Genomic DNA, 16,203 nt, shown 5'->3' on the forward strand with positions numbered 1-16,203 from the left:
CAAAGGGGAGTTTAAGTTGCTAGTTATCCTGCTTATAACACTAATTATTTTAGTGTTTATCAGTTTCATAAAAAAAGGTTAACAAAGCCATCATGGATAAAAGATCAAAGCCTATGTTGAAAGCACAAGAGCCAGACAGCAACCTCTGAGCAATCTTTTCTAATGTCTGTATTAAGAGAAATAATTATATTTGCTAGGACTTGGCAGCCAAATGTTCTTATAAAAGAACACCCAGACAGAAAAGCCAATTTTGACAAGACTTACAGCTGAAGGACTTTCTCACAAATTACAATTCCCATCAACAGATCAGATGTAAATGATGAATGACAATGGACTGTTTCCATTTTTACTTGAGATCTGCTTTCTCAATGACCTTTTAAGTTTATTTTTTGTCTGTACAGGGTTTTTTTAATTATTTTTTCTTCATGTGAGAAATCTTTGTCTGACAAGGCAGCGGCAAAAATTGCATTAACTTTAGTAGAGCCAGGAATTCACTCCATGTGCAGGAACACACAAAATTCTTTCTTCAAAATGAAGCAACTATAGCACTCATGTGACACACTATTCACATTGTTATAATGTCCCTTTGAAGTTTAAAAAAACAAAGAAAAGGAGTGGATCACAAACACCTGGCTTTTATCTCTGAAGTAACTTCTAGATAGCTAAATTATGGTAGTTCTCAATATGACAAAGGTATGTGACAGCTAAAGAGGAGGTGTAAAATGCTTCTTTCATTATGCCAATATGCAACTGTGAAAAGAAACGTAACAACCTGGTGCCAAATAATATTGCTCAATAAAACTTTACTCCACTAAAGAACAAATGAATTAGAAAAGGCATTTCTAATTCATGTCACTAAAATGTCATAGAAATACAAAGAATAATTCAAAGTGTATTTTTTAAAAGGCAATATGAAAAAAAATCTCTATTCTGTGCATCATTGTGATTTTTCAGATTCAAAGTTAACATGTTTATAGCTCATCTGTATTGGACTACTCTTTTAAAATCAGTTCCTTTTTACCCCTATTTACAATTTTTAAAGGTTTCATAGAAATAAAAGCTCTAATTGTATTAAGACATTTATTTAGTGAAAAGATTGGTATTCAACAATGTCCCAAACCTGTCAAGCTTTCTCCAAGGTGTTTGTAGAGGAGTCTTTGTCAGATGCAGAAAGCTAAACAGACTTTGCCAAGGAAAAGGAGAAATGGAAATATATAAACAGAAGTAATGGATCAAAGAAATGCTTGTTAAGGGCCCTTGCTGTAACTTGAAAGGAGAGCCTTCTATAAAATTAAATATATTGCACTGCAGTGTTTGCTGTTGAATTATCTGATTATCTTGACAATTCTGCTTAAAAAGACAGCTGCTTCTAAACTGCAAATATCAGTACTCCTATTTCTTCACGTGCAGTTATTATTCAACTTCCTCTGAGAATCAAGAGACTACTAAATTGCAAAATAATTAATATGGTATGTGGTTTCCCTTGTCTTTCATGTCCTAAACACAAACTTTTGATCTCTCACTGGACTAAAAACTGTATCAACTTCATCTGCACTAAGTACCTCAATCAGTAACAATTCATTAGCAACATTTTTAGTATCATGAGTAAAATATTCTGAGTCAACAGTTCAGACAAGTAAAGGGAATACTGGACAGACAAAGTCTGTGCTCCTTAATTGTTCGATCACCCATCTGGGACACCTTGCACACAACCTTTATTTCTTATGCCTCAGTTTCATTCAGTACTGACAAGTCTATTGTTCAAGATACTCTGAGATCTATTAATAAAGCTTTTTTTATCAAGTTCAGCAGCTCTTAATTTAACACCTTTTTTTTTTTTTACCTCACAATGATATTTGGCCCTGGATTTTTCTACTGAAAGAGACTTTTTGTCTTTCACACAAAAGCTTCTCAGAGCAAAGATGGGGTTACAATAAATAATAATAATAATTTCCAAGGTAGGACAGAACTATATATGAAGTTGTTTTGCCTTCCTTCTCTTTCCAGTCTGTACATAAGAGAGTCTATAAGTAATAATGTATAAGGCTATTATAGAATACCAATAATGAGAGATAAGTATACATCTGGCTTATTAAAAATGAACCAAAATAGTTTTACTTAGACTTACTCAAGCAGAACTTTTGTTGCTGAGCAAATGTATTAGTACCAGACTTCAAAATGATCTATGGAGAGTTACAAACAGCAGCAGCAGCTCTCACTAGTTACTAAACCAGGTAAATTCAAAACCAAATTATGGAACTAGGTAGAAATTTGCACTTGATGCAGGCCACAAGAAGGTTTTTGAAAAGCTTATATATTTTATATTTTCATCCAGCCTATCAAGCTTTCAGTGAAAATGTTATAGCTTGTGGATAAACAACAAATATAAGGAAGACTGTGGAGGAAGTTTGCACAGAAGTTAGGTAATTGGTTGTACTTTTAGAACACATCTACCTTTTTTGCTTCTTTATATATAGGAAAACAGCTTTCATTATATAAGTAACATTTTTAAACAATGCCTAAATTGGAAAATCTGTGCTAATACCAATTGCCATTACACTTATTTTGCACTACAGGGTTAAACATCCTATATTCATCTTATATTGAAAGCAGCTACACAAATAGAGTCAGACATTTTATTGCATTTTCACTTTGTAGAATTTCCATCTAAATCATTGCTTTTGTCATTGATTATAATTTATGTCATACAGAGTGTTTAAATACATAATTTAGTAACATATTCGATGAGCTGTAACCCAATGTAAAAGCTAAAAACGAGCTATATGTGGAATGGTATATTGGACAGTCATGTGCTGAAATACTAACATCTAATATAATGAGGTTATTGATGTAGAGTTGACATATAACTTGATTTGCAGATGCCCTACTGACTAACCTTTTGCAACTATATCTCAGTGTAAACCTGTGGTAATTATTGCTGGGTAGGGAGAGTTGGTTTAACTGAACTATTTCTTTTGATGCATGTGAATGCAATTGCCCCCTGGAGACTACAGGAGTCCTGCATGTGTGAGTTATTACATATTGAGGGGGAGAAAAGAAAATTGTAACACATTCAATTTTTTTTCTGTTTCCTATTGTTGCAGTTTTGTTTTTTCCAACAACAACATTCCCTTCCAGTGCCTTGCCATATATGCTCTTTTCAACTAACAAAACATATTAAAGCACATCAGTAGAAATAACTGATTTAATTTAAAGATAAAGTACTCGTCAATAGTTGCAGTTCACAGATTTCTAGGTAACTGCAAATCAGCAAGTCCAGGTTTTATTCCTGGGTAACTAAAGCCAGGAAATTAACATTCCACAGACAATACTGAAAAACATTAAGTTTCTGACTTAACTGTAGAAACTGAGAAAAATGAGAAAGTATTCAGACTTTCTCAGACTGTCTGATATGGGATGCCCTACAAGTCTTTGTAAGAATGCAAAAATTGTATTAAAAATTATACATTATATATATTATAATGTGTGCTCACATAAAACCCCAAAATTAATAGATTGTGATATTTCTAAGAAAAAAAAATATGTTATTTTATACTTACTCATATAATGGAACACACTAGTCAAAAGAAAGGATATGACAACTGCATAGAACAGTTTTGCTGATAATGCTTTGCCCACTACATTTTTTTTTTCATATTATATGTGGTTAGACCAACACAGCACAGAACACTGCAGGATTTCTGTCAACCCACCACTTCTGACAACTCACCAATTATGACAAAGAAAAAAAAAAGTTAAGGGGCTCTGATTCTAGTAGAAATTGGTCTGCAAGTGAGATTTTCACTTATTGTCTACAGGGACATTTTATAACAGGAGTGGTTTTGGCTTCTGGGGATTACACTGCACAATGAAAACAAATGTCAAAGTAAATCCCCCCAAAAAACCCACTTCTGGTATTGATCCTCAGACCTAACAATCAACCTTCCTGCCCTCTGTTCATTCTCAAGTACCATTCTTCATCTGAAACCTTTTAAAAATATTTTCTTCAACATAATCTTAAACTACTGGCTGAAGTTCAACACACGTTTCAGCAACACATATGGAATTTATCCACAGCATAAGGAACTTCCACAGGCCAAGGAAGGAAAATTCCTAACTGTCCATCCATGTTTACAATCTGAATTTATATTTATATTATGTTGGAAATCTGAAGATAAGTACACTAGCTGTGTCTTCAATAGTTTTACATGTGTTTGAGTGGATTATCCTGAGATTTATAAGTATGCATTTCTAATCTGGTAATTTTTTAATACATTGCACTACAGCATCACAGCTTTACTCATTTTTTCCCTATTGCCTAGTCTCCACTACTATACTTATGGGGTTTTTATAGATTCATTATCAATGAGTACAGAAAAGACTTTCGTTAAATATATGTCCAGCTCTATGAAAAGAAGCACTTCAAGTAAATGCAATTCCTGCCTTTTTCCTAGATATTTATTAGGAAAAAAAAAATAATTGTGTGAAGCTTATAATATGCTATACACTTTGCTGAAGGCTGGACATTTTTGAACTTGTAGCTTCTCCTACACTACCTTGGCAAAATCCACCTACAATTAGAGAAGCAGAGAATGCTGAAGGACCCATGAACACATCACTACTGCTCACAATTGTGCACTTCGCTGAGTTCTCCCCACTTTCTAGTACATAACTCTTGCTTTATAAGGGTGAAACTAACTGATACATACATGAACACTAATTTTCTTACAAACTGACTAAACTTCAGCTTAATTATTCAAATACAAAACATTACAGTCCCTAAAGAAACTGTAGTTTGAAACATGCATAAAATTAGAGAACACAATATCATATACTACTTTTAAGGCATTAAAATGAAGAGAAATACATAGATAAGTTAGAGAAAATGGGCATAAAATACTGACTTTCACTTTTTTTCATATGTTCAGTCATTAACATAATAGATTATATAGAGAGAACTTAGCCAAAAACATTTCAAAAATTGCTTACTTGCACTTGAAATTAACTCACTTGTTAAACAGTATTTGCAACAGCTTGAACAAATATACCCATTCAGAAAAAGAAACCAAAAAATTTAGTGCAAAACTTTGGAAATAAAATGGTTGCTGAAATTATTTCTGTATGGGCTGCAATAGTAAAGAGGACATCTATAACACAAGATGATCACAGTCTTGAATCTTAAGTGTCAGATGCATCATTACACTTCTGCTTTCATAATAAGTTTAAGAAAAGTTTTGGTAAAATTAAGTTTTTAACTCATTACAACCATAATATAAATTAATTTCTATTCTGCATTTTCCCCAAACAATGCCATGGGTACTTTTAAGGGAGAACTTAGTTCTCACTGTTGCTTACCCCACCTTCTGAATTTGTCACTGAACTGGCTCCAACAAATATCTTACACAACAATTGAAGGACTTGGTGCAGCTGACTCTTATGCATACTTACAAAAAAAACCAGCTTTTGTTTCAAAATATTCATATCTGACAGCAGAAATCTTAGGGAGAAGGAAGACCTTCACAAGCATTGCAGTTCATATCTCATCTTCCTCTTGTCTCTGAGCATATTTCAAAAGTCTATCTACAATATATCTCATCTGTGTGTTCCGATTGCTCATATTATTAAGAAAAGAAAAACAAGAGATGTCCCGTCATTCCCCTGATGCTCTGCCCACAACAGAAGGAGAGGTACTGAGCAATTCTGCAATTCTACACATCAGAGCTAGATCACAACTTACAATTCACACAAGCACATCATGAAAATCACAGGAGTGCCATAAACAGGCAAAATCCCTATCTTATCTCTGTCTTCCCCCACCAAAAATTGCCAGCCTTTTAAAGACAGGAACACACAGAACACTGAGAATTATTAAACACTGAGAATTATTAAAGCTGTCCAGAAAGGTATTATTCCACCTTAGGACGGATGCTTAAATTAGATTTTACTTTTAATAAAATAGCTCATGATTTTAACCTCTTAAAAGGTTGTGTTTTGTCACTGCATATGAATTTCAGCACTACTAATACAAAGCTGTGTGTTTATGCAATGAATTCTCTCCTGCCTTGTGTCAGCTCCATACACTAATGCCTGTCTGCATAGCAGTCAGGACTGCTTCCTCTGTCTCTGAACTGATTACACTGCTCTGTTCATTTTTGTTTGCAAGACTTCATCTCACTGCCTAGCTTCCTCTTTTTATTTATACTATAGTACTGAAGCTTTTGAGACAATGCAGTAGGAAATACACCGCATTAAGAGAAGTCATAGCAAATTAATAGTAAAGTCAGATATACCCCTTGTTTAGGCCATGCTATATTATAAGACACAGAAATAACAGAACAGCAATGTGCAATGTCTTGGATACATTTTGTATTTTTAGAGCTATTATGGAACTGAGGATTATATGGTAAAGCACACAGTGACAAAGAAGAAAATACAGGGTTAAGGATTCATGTTGACTAGCTGTGAAACCTCTTGGGAGCTATTTTCAGTGATTAAGACATCACAGATATTCACATGGCAAGAATCAGAAAGCAGCAATATTAACTAGCCAGTTTTTTTATCTCTTTTGACAGGACTTCCTCCTGATCATGTTTTATTCATTACCTAAGACTAAATTTCCAGCCAGTACAGAGCTATTGGAAAACTGGAACTCTTGCCTTGCCTCACTACATCCCATGAAAAAGCATGACTGACAGGCTGAACTCTGCTTAAAAAGTGAGGTATTTACACCTGGAAAATGTACATGTGTACACAATCTGTTCTACAGTACTGCAGGCATAAACCATTGATCAAGCTGCCTGTATATGATATTTGAAATCAATGAGAACTACACATTGTCTCACTCAAAAACAATTTTGTTAGTGAAATATCTCTTTTCCGCATGTGGACTTCCAGCCAAAGAAAACCCAAGGTACCTCAAAGAGAATTGTGACAAATTACCCAAACATTTAAAACATAAGGAGAGTCAAGAACTTTGCCAGCAGATGAACTGGAAGAAAGGGGGGGAAACACCCAGAAGCTGCAGATCAGGCAGAATAGGGCATTAAATTAATGCAACTTTTTTCAGGTTCATCCCTGCACTTTTTTTGGTGACACATATGTATTGGACAGTTTGCATAAGATTTCCACAAAGTGTTTCTAGACTTAGATCACTTATTGATACACTACATCTATGAAAAGCATAATCAGACAAAAGTGTACATTCAATTCCCATTGAGGCAATGAGACACATGGGAATATTCTTGTTGCACCCTCATTGCTTACTCTAGAGAAATAAAATGACATTTTATTGTTATTACAGCAGATTTGAAAATCAGAATCAAAACCAAATGCATTGAAGTTGTCAATGTTGTGCAAATGTTTCCTTTCCCAATTCTACTGAGGTACCAGTGTTACTGGAAGAAACATGTTCCACACAAGAAAAAAGAAAAAAAAATAATCTCAGGGAATAAACAAGTCTCACATCTCTAAGGTTTCAAAATCCTGTAGAGACTTGAAGAATTATGCACTAACCTATAACATAGTATCTGTATCTTTCTTAGCTCAGTGTTTCTCAAAAAGGCTTATCATTTTAAAGACAGACCAAAAAAAGAGGGAAAAATGACAGCATGTTAGATACACCATTCTCAAAGAAATTCATTATAAAGTGTTCAAGGTCCAGCTCTCCTGCTGTGATGCTTTGTGTAATATATGACCATCATGTCTGGCAAGATTTGCACAGGTCTGCCCTTGATTTGTGTTAGGAAAAAACAGAAAACCTCACAACTATTCTTCATTCCCAAGAATTAATCTGGCTTCCTGATGTTTCCAATTTTACAGTGATCTGAAGAACCCCTCAAAACCACACCTGAAGCATCACTCACAATTACAGGTGATAGCTGAGGCAGACGAAAGTGAATTCCCTCCCCAGGCATCCCAGAGCACTCTCCATCACAGCAGTGGCCCTGGAGCGCTGCGGGATGGGGCCACAGAGACTCAAACTTGCCCTGCAAGTAATAACACTGGCACAAAAACCAGCTTTGAGAGGCTGTTATCTGAAAAGATTGGGAACAGTGTCACCAACACACATGGCGCTACAAGCCTCAGGAACTAGCACACACTATTGAAGCTTCCAAGAAACTACAGCCTTCTGCACCTCTGCACAGCCATCAGAAACAGCTGCACGGTTCAGCTTCAGCCTTGTGTGAGCTGTACAGAAAGGGTGGCACTTGATTGCCTCAGTTTGCCCTGGGCAGCCCCTGGATGGTTCATGGACAACCATACCCGCTTTCTTATTTAATCTTTTCTACTAGTTCTGCAAAAGGGACTGAGACTTGGCTGCAGTAAATGTAGTTTGACCAGTCTGACTGCTCTTCAATTCTCAGCTGAGCTTATCACCGCCAGCCAACAGCCAGCTTATCACAGCTAGCCAACAAATACAGTCATTACATCAGGCCAGAGAATTTTAGGATACGCTTTTCCCCTAACAGCTCAATACATCATTCACAAATGTAACAAGCACACTGTAGACACAAGCACTTAGTGTTATAAATGCATATAAACGCAGAGTATTTCCACTAAAAGCAGTAGAAGTTATTAAGAACAGTAAGAAAAGGTCAAGTCTCCATGGTTTACTAACATGTTAATTAAACATTTCTTGAAACACCACCTAATACTGGTTTTAATTAGCAGATGCATCGGACTCCTAGAATTTGATCAAAGTATATCATGTGTGTCACAGCATTTGTCTCCCCAAAAATGCTGTCTCATTTAAATCCTTAGATACTGCTGTTACTTTTTACACAAGCAAACTCCATGAAGCAAGAAAGGATTTTTTTTCATAATTTTTAAAAGAAAACCTTTCTATACTAAGGCTAATTGACTGGAGCTTTAGAATTTGTTTGGCTTTTCAAGAAGCCAATCACCTGCTTATCAGATTCATATAGCAAGACTTGATGCTCTTACCTAGCATTTGTAATTACCTTACACATATAAAACAAATCAACTGTACCAGTGGAGAACTTTAAAAAAAATACAGCAGCAGAATAAATGTACATCAGACATGTCACCTGCATTGTGATACTACTATTCAATGTCACAGCATTTACTTTATTTGCAAGATTCACTACATTGTTTTTGTGAGCAGCAAAACCTTGCAAAATCTTGCAATCCCAGGGCAACTCAGGCTTCCATGCACTCTTCAGCGTTAAAAAATGCTCGAAAAGAAATAAGCCAAGGAAATTGGAAGTCTTTGACAAAAGAAATACAACAACTGTTTGTAGCAGCAAACTGATAACAGCAGCGATTGCCTGTATGGCAGAGAAGGCAGGATCATCCCTACCAGCAATCCAGCAGCACAGACAACCAAGGCTCCCTTTCTCCATCTGTTCTTACAGCTACTGCGAATGTAATATATTACCTATATTACATTCTGAACTGAATTTAATATGCTGAAGGATATTACTGAAATTAATATGCTGAAGGATATAATTTAAAAATACTGACATTTTAATGCATAAGAAATAAACATTCTTGGTTAACGGTTTTTCACAAACTGTTCTTAATATATAGATGCTATATAGGAAGTGAATGGAATAGAAGAACTGTACACCAGACAGGTATTTTCTTTCTAAATTCAAGCCATTTAGAAAGAAAATACCTGTCTGGTATTTTCAAGCCACCACCTCCATTTGCTAGACCTAATCTCATCTCATGAGTAGAAATCTCCAAGTATAGCAGTTACATCAAGGATCCTGAGAATGGTTTTATTCTCCAGTCATCACCCCACCATAATACATTTCCAAAGAAATAATGAAAAATAAACTTAATTTATTCTCTTTACTGAGCCACTATAATTTCAAGTAGCTGCTCAACACTGAAATTTTATTTTGATATACCAAATTGGCAGACCAAATCCTTCACAAGCTTTTATTGCTCTATCCTGTGCAGTGGAATGCATGGTGATGCAATCAGTATGTAATGACCAAGGCTGTAAAGTAAATGTAACACTGCACAGATGCATAAATAATGTATCATTTCCTGAACTTGATTCTGACATAAAGCTTCACCAACACAAGCCTAAAGAGAGATGTGGTGTTAATTTTTCCATTTTGCATATAGGAACACATGAGAAATACAACCATATGAAGCAAGAGAGGGTCAAATTCCATCCACTGGAAATTTTCCAGAAACACATTATATTAACCAGATCAAGGCAAAATTGATATTTTGCACTGTAAATTGCCTATAAACACTGGGCATGGAGACACTGATGTTGTCAACAGAAATCAGCACTTCTCTTCGTGGTTTTTCACACTCAGATCTCAGAGAGTACTTCTTAAGTCAAGCATCAAATTTGTGGCCTTGAATACAAGTTCCCTGGTATGTAATGCATCACTTAAACAGATCAGTTTAAGAACATTCATTTCTCAACCACCAAACCCAGTAACTTACAAACTGTAGAAATTCTCCAGGAATAAGACTCAAAGCCTATCTGAAACCTAAAAGCTATATACTTGAACCTTTTCTTTCCGATTGTAAGAAAAGAAAAAAAGAGTTGCTGATGTGGTAACTGTGCAGAGGTCTTCAAATTCTATTGTTTTTTTTTTCCTTAACTAAATAGTAAATATTTCATGGATACAACTGAGGTGAGCAGTGCATCCTCTGGTAGAAAAGGAAGGAACCATGAGCTCTTTGTGGAAACAGACTCTACACACTCTGGAACACACACACTGGAACAGAAGTGTATTTTCTTAGATAACTTTAAAAAAATTGAAAAATAAACTCACTTGTAAATGTTGAGAGTTGTCAGTCATATTGTCCTCTCGCCTACGAACTTCTTCCAACAACTGTGCATTCTTCTTTTTCTCCAACTGCTGATTGTGCTTCAGGTTGGCAACCTTCTTGTTTTGGTCCTTCATATGTCTAAGAATTGCACACACACACCCATTAGTGTTAATGACTGCAACCACTTCCTTTGCAATAGAGACTAATTCTGTGACAACAACACAGGACATTGATTCTCCAACACACACAAGTTTTCCAAGCATCAGTTGCAACAATAAAACTTCATCTTGTTTTCAAGGTGGCATATCAAAACAGCTTTCAATTATAGAGTGGTAGAGCAATTATTTGGGCTGACAAGATTTCCCCCTTTTTATAGTTTCCTCACAAAAACACATACATATTCTGAGCTCTATGCAGAAAAATTGTTGAAAGAGGGAGATTATCCAACAATCCTCACACACTCTGCATTCAGGAACAACTTTAATAGGTGCTTCAAGTATTAATTTCAAAGGAAGCAGAAGGTGACAGTGATGACTAATGTACATTGTGAAATTATATTTTTTTAAAATCTGGACTTAAATACAGTGCTTAGGTGGATTAAAGTGTGATGGAGTAGGTCAGGTCATACATATGCCATGAAGAATAAAGGATGCCTTTACAAATAGCTTTGTACATGACAAAATCATATCTATCATTTTCTGTAATGGAACTTCTTTCTAAAAAAGATAATCAACAAATCAATTTATGAGCCATTCCTAAGGAAATGAAACAATCTTTGCCACCCTTACATGTTCTCTTTTATTAAGACTGTATTAATAAAAAAGAATTCATTGCTTTAATTTTAATTATCTTTTATTGTGGATGTTATTCATTAAGTTACCAGAAGCATTTCTGAGATTTAGCATACACCTTTTTAAGAAAGAAGGCAAATTAATTTTTCCTGTCAGGTAATGAAAACATATCCTTGCAGTAATACTTCCTACCTGCTTGAATTCTTAGATATTATTTTTCCAGACTTTCTTTGACACTGAGGAATTTGCTCCCTTTTATCTATAAAACATAAAAGTCACGTGCAAATTCCTAATGAGATCTACTCACTAATCCTATTGTGGCAAATGAAGAGAATATTATTCAATGCCCAAAAGGATCACTGAAAATCCCTCCTTGGCTTCCACAACAGCAGCAGTGAAAAAAGTTCTAGAATACATTTCTTGCACAGATTTTATTATGCTAAAGAAACTGGGTCATTGAATATTTACTTCTATCACTGGTTTCTCTGTCCTACCGGTGTTTTTTTCACTATTTATTAAAGATCAAAAATTAATAGTTAATTTGCAATAAATAAATGTGCCATGGTATTAAAAATTCTTAAAAGACACTTCATGTAAAAGTTTGTAAGTATAGCACATTAGAGAAAATCCAATCAATGACAACTTTAAAAAAAGTACCATAAACTTGCCCAGGAAGTAAAAAAATGGACAACTAGTTGAAATATAGTTAATTTGCCTGCAGCTCCAAGTGAAAATCAGTTCCCTGACATAAGTCTGTCTCATAATTGTAAGCACAGACTTACTCAACATAAAACCAAAATGAATATTGGAAAAAAACCACATCCACAACTTCATATACAAATGCATTTGGCAGAAATTTTGGTGGTGCAATATGGCTTTGTGCTGTTAAAACATAAATTGGTTTCTAATATCATGTTGAGAAAATGATAAATTCATTTGCATTTAATCTCTATAAGAAGCTCAATTTTATGCCAAGGCTAGCTGCTTCTTTCATCACCCGTGCCTCTCACAACTTCCCATTTCAGCTTCTCTAATACCACACTGAAAAGTAGAACATGGTAAAGCTGCAAAGGAAAAACATCTGGTGCCTGAGATAGGCAAAATCTTGTAGAGAAGGAAATAAAAGAAAGCTCTGTGGTAGACTCTCTTTATGCCAGAACTGGTTACATACTTATGGAAATGAACAGAAAATGCTACAGTTAAAAAGCCCAGCTGAGGATTCTTCTTTAGACCTGCATTAAAAGACTGGGGAAGTTCAATACAGCAAATAAGTACAAAAACATATTTCCCACCAGCTTTTTTTTTTTTTTTTTAATAAAAAATACCAAACACAATCCAGCAGAATTTTTCAGTTGCTTGCTCTGGTATCTTTTCATATGGCTCTACTGTTTCTAAAATGCTTTTGAATAAAATAGAACATTAGAATAAGTAAAAAGTACGCATGAGAAATACAAAAATATTTGGGAACAGTACCCAATCAGCATGAAATATATGCCTTGACCATATAGGATATATGATAAAATATTCACATAGCTTACTAGTAACAATGCTGATATGCGCAGTTATGTCTACCTTACTCTTTATCATGTGGAATTCATTTCATTCGTTCTGCTACACTGCTTGAATTTAAAGCTCTAAGACCACAAAATTCATTAGACAGAATAAAATAAATAAAAGAATACTGCTTAAGACACATGCCTTTAAAACCTGAAGTGTATATTTTAGGGGTCTGGCCAGTAGAATTCTTCTTACAATCACAAGTTAATAATTTTCTGGTTATGTAGCATTTTCTGATAGTGTAATTGCCCCAGAACAAGAAGATGAAATCCACAGCTCTCTCATTCTCCACATTGTTACATTTCATTTTGAAGTCAGGCATCTATTCTCTTTTAGGGTTAATTTTATTATCTTGTTATCATTATTATTATTTATCTACTCTCTTTTAGGTTAATTCTTTAACCTCTGAGCCAGACATTACAGTCATCCCAAGCTATTTAAAACCCACCACTCTGCTGCATTTGTGATTTTACAAATTTCACAGAAAGCCAGCTTACAAACCAGTTCTGAAGTACTCAAGCCCACAGTACACTGAAATGGTGCCAACACTACACTCGGCTTAAGGAAATGATGTTGTGAGCTCATAAATATGTAAGAAACAAAGCAGAGTAAAAAAGGAGCAGAGATGACTAACTCTCTGCACAGATGCTTCATCTTGGCCAAACACTAAAAAGTAGGATTAATGACAGTTTTTCAGATAACAAATTTACATTTGTTTGTATTCCGATGGTTAAAGCCAGTCAGCAACTGTTATATCTAGCAGCTTAGGAACAAAAAAGAATTCAAAGTGAAACTAAACTATCTTGAAAACAGAGCTAGAACATAAACATACCTTGAACAGTGTAAAATAATTATATAAAAAAGTAAAAAAGGAAATTAGTTCTGTTTCAGAATTACAAATTAAAGGGTGACATCCTAAGCATCTCCTGACTCTTCTGATAATTCAGTACCAGAGATATGAGGATATGCAGTATCCAGCAAACACCCCATGCCACATAAACATGAGATACCCACAATAATGGCAGTTAATAAAGAACAGATGAACACCAGGAAAAAGAAATAATTCTAAACCAAATCTTATTCTTTTAGTACATTAGACATTCTCTCACCCCTAAAGAAAAGAAAAAGATGATATAAAGTAACATAACTCTTCTAGAAGCTACAACTCATTAAGTTTATTAATTTGTTATACCTAGATTAACTGAATTAGATTACCTAGATTACCACTGATTAAAATTGCAAATCTAGATTACCTAGATTAGCATTGCTCTTAACTGAATATTAATTCTCCTTAAATATGAGACTCCATAAAAGTCAGCCTCTTCCTGAATCTTTCTGATTTGGGATAATTTTTATATTCTCAGCACACAGAATGCTCCACAGTTATCAATTTGCACCTCAGCTGGGCATTAGACTTAAACTCGGGTATCTAAACGACAGCAATGCAAACACCTCTGTTTTCCTCAGCATCCAACAATTTTTTGAGGCAAGTGGCCTCAGAATGCCAGTGCTGGAGTCAACAGACTGCAAGCAGCTCTGATTTCTCTGCTGCTGAAGAACCATCCTCTATGACTGCTAAATATTTAGATACACTTAGTGTATCACAGATGCAAGCACGACAGGAAAAGACAAAACATCCTCAAGGAGCCCTTTAGCTTTATCTCTTATGACATCCAGTCCAAAGGACTTAGAGCCCATCAATCTTCCTGAGCAAATAGCAAGATGCCCTTACCTCAAACGCACTTTTCATTCTATTTAATCTTTTAACTGAAATGTCTCTGTAGCAAACAGACATCAGTGCCATGGAGACCCAGAGCCTGGGCCAGCAGGAAGTTAAACAGCAAAACAGTAGCACCCTTAGTTCCTGCTGGTATGAATATAACTGTAATGCCTACACTTTAACCATGTTTGGAGCTTTTTCTTCTTCTGCAGTAGCACACAAATTGATCTTGCAGTCTAACTACAGGACATTTAATTCCTTCAGTTCAAATTTTTAAGACGAATATTAAACACTAAGTTTCTGCAAGTGGGTAGCATTCAGATTTTATTTTACAGTAGTGTGTGTTGTCTAACCTCCAGTGCTTTCATCTCTGATAGCTATAGAAAATCACACTATTTCATTAAATTCCCTGCTTTAATTAGCCACCTGGGTACCTTGGCCACAAAGCTGGTAATGTCAGCCAAAAATAAGTGTTACATGTTAGTATAGCCTTTACTCTATGTCATAAAGGTTTTTTTCCCCCTCAAAGCATCCAAAAAATGCAGACATGCAAAATACTCCCAAGAGTAAAATCTGTAACATTTTCTAAAGGAATATGTCTCTGCAATAATTTTAATCATTTTAAACAGCATTGCAACGGGACCAGCTGTCTGCAAGTCAATCAAAAAATTCTCCAGGGTGTTAGGAAGCTGTGCTCCTCAGCAAATAAAAGATTAAAAAATAGAGTGCAATTAATGTTTTCAGGGAAACAAGCAAAAAAAATCAACTCCAAAACAAACCAACCACATCTATTTTATGAAATATGATTGAGTCAAAACAATCGATATAAAATAAGAAAGTGTCAAAACGTGTTTTGAAATTTAATATCGTACTCTTATTTTAAATGAACAATCACCCAATGTCTAGACAGGCACAGGGTAGAGTATTACCATCATCATTGCTTGAAATTATTATCTCTTTCTCCTTTATAAATAGTCCACACTTTTACAAAGAATTCATGTATGTGATCAATGAAACAAATCTTAACATTTTACTGGGCACTCAGGGTCTCAGCAGCTAGTCATGCAGAAGACCTGATCCTGTAAATCCCAACCATGTGAATGTCCATTCCAAATGACATGACTTCAGTGAGACTCAGTGGAAATATTCCTAGCAGTTCAGTTCTCACTGTTTTAAGATTGAGAGTCCAGGCAGGTGCTTCACTGAGTCATGACTAAACCAGCATAAGGATATGCTTCAAAATTCAGGTCTAATTTCATTGAAAGCCAAAAGCTAGAATTTTATTAAGATAGAAGCAACTTAAGTATTGTTTCTAGCATTTCCATGGAATACAAATGCATTTGCTACTACTTATCTCTAAACCTTAAAAGC

At 35.0% G+C, this 16,203-nt stretch overlaps 1 protein-coding gene across 18 annotated transcripts in view; it reads right to left on the reverse strand.

Moving 5' to 3' along the window:
- The window catches only part of ERC2 (ELKS/RAB6-interacting/CAST family member 2), a 421,439-nt gene that overhangs the window by 226,262 nt on the left and 178,974 nt on the right, over positions 1 to 16,203 (reverse strand). For all 18 annotated transcript variants that reach the window (XR_010368539.1, XR_010368528.1, XR_010368540.1 and 15 more), the window contains one exon: positions 10,767 to 10,902. Coding sequence is in view for 2 of the 18 variants with exons in the window: in XM_064432578.1 (XP_064288648.1) it covers positions 10,767 to 10,902 (136 nt within the window). In the remaining 16 variants the exon portion in view is untranslated. The remainder of the gene's footprint in view (positions 1 to 10,766; positions 10,903 to 16,203) is intronic.

This window comes from Passer domesticus, chromosome 9 (assembly GCF_036417665.1).
Source record: "Passer domesticus isolate bPasDom1 chromosome 9, bPasDom1.hap1, whole genome shotgun sequence".
In the NCBI taxonomy this organism is placed as follows: Eukaryota; Metazoa; Chordata; class Aves; order Passeriformes; family Passeridae; genus Passer; species Passer domesticus.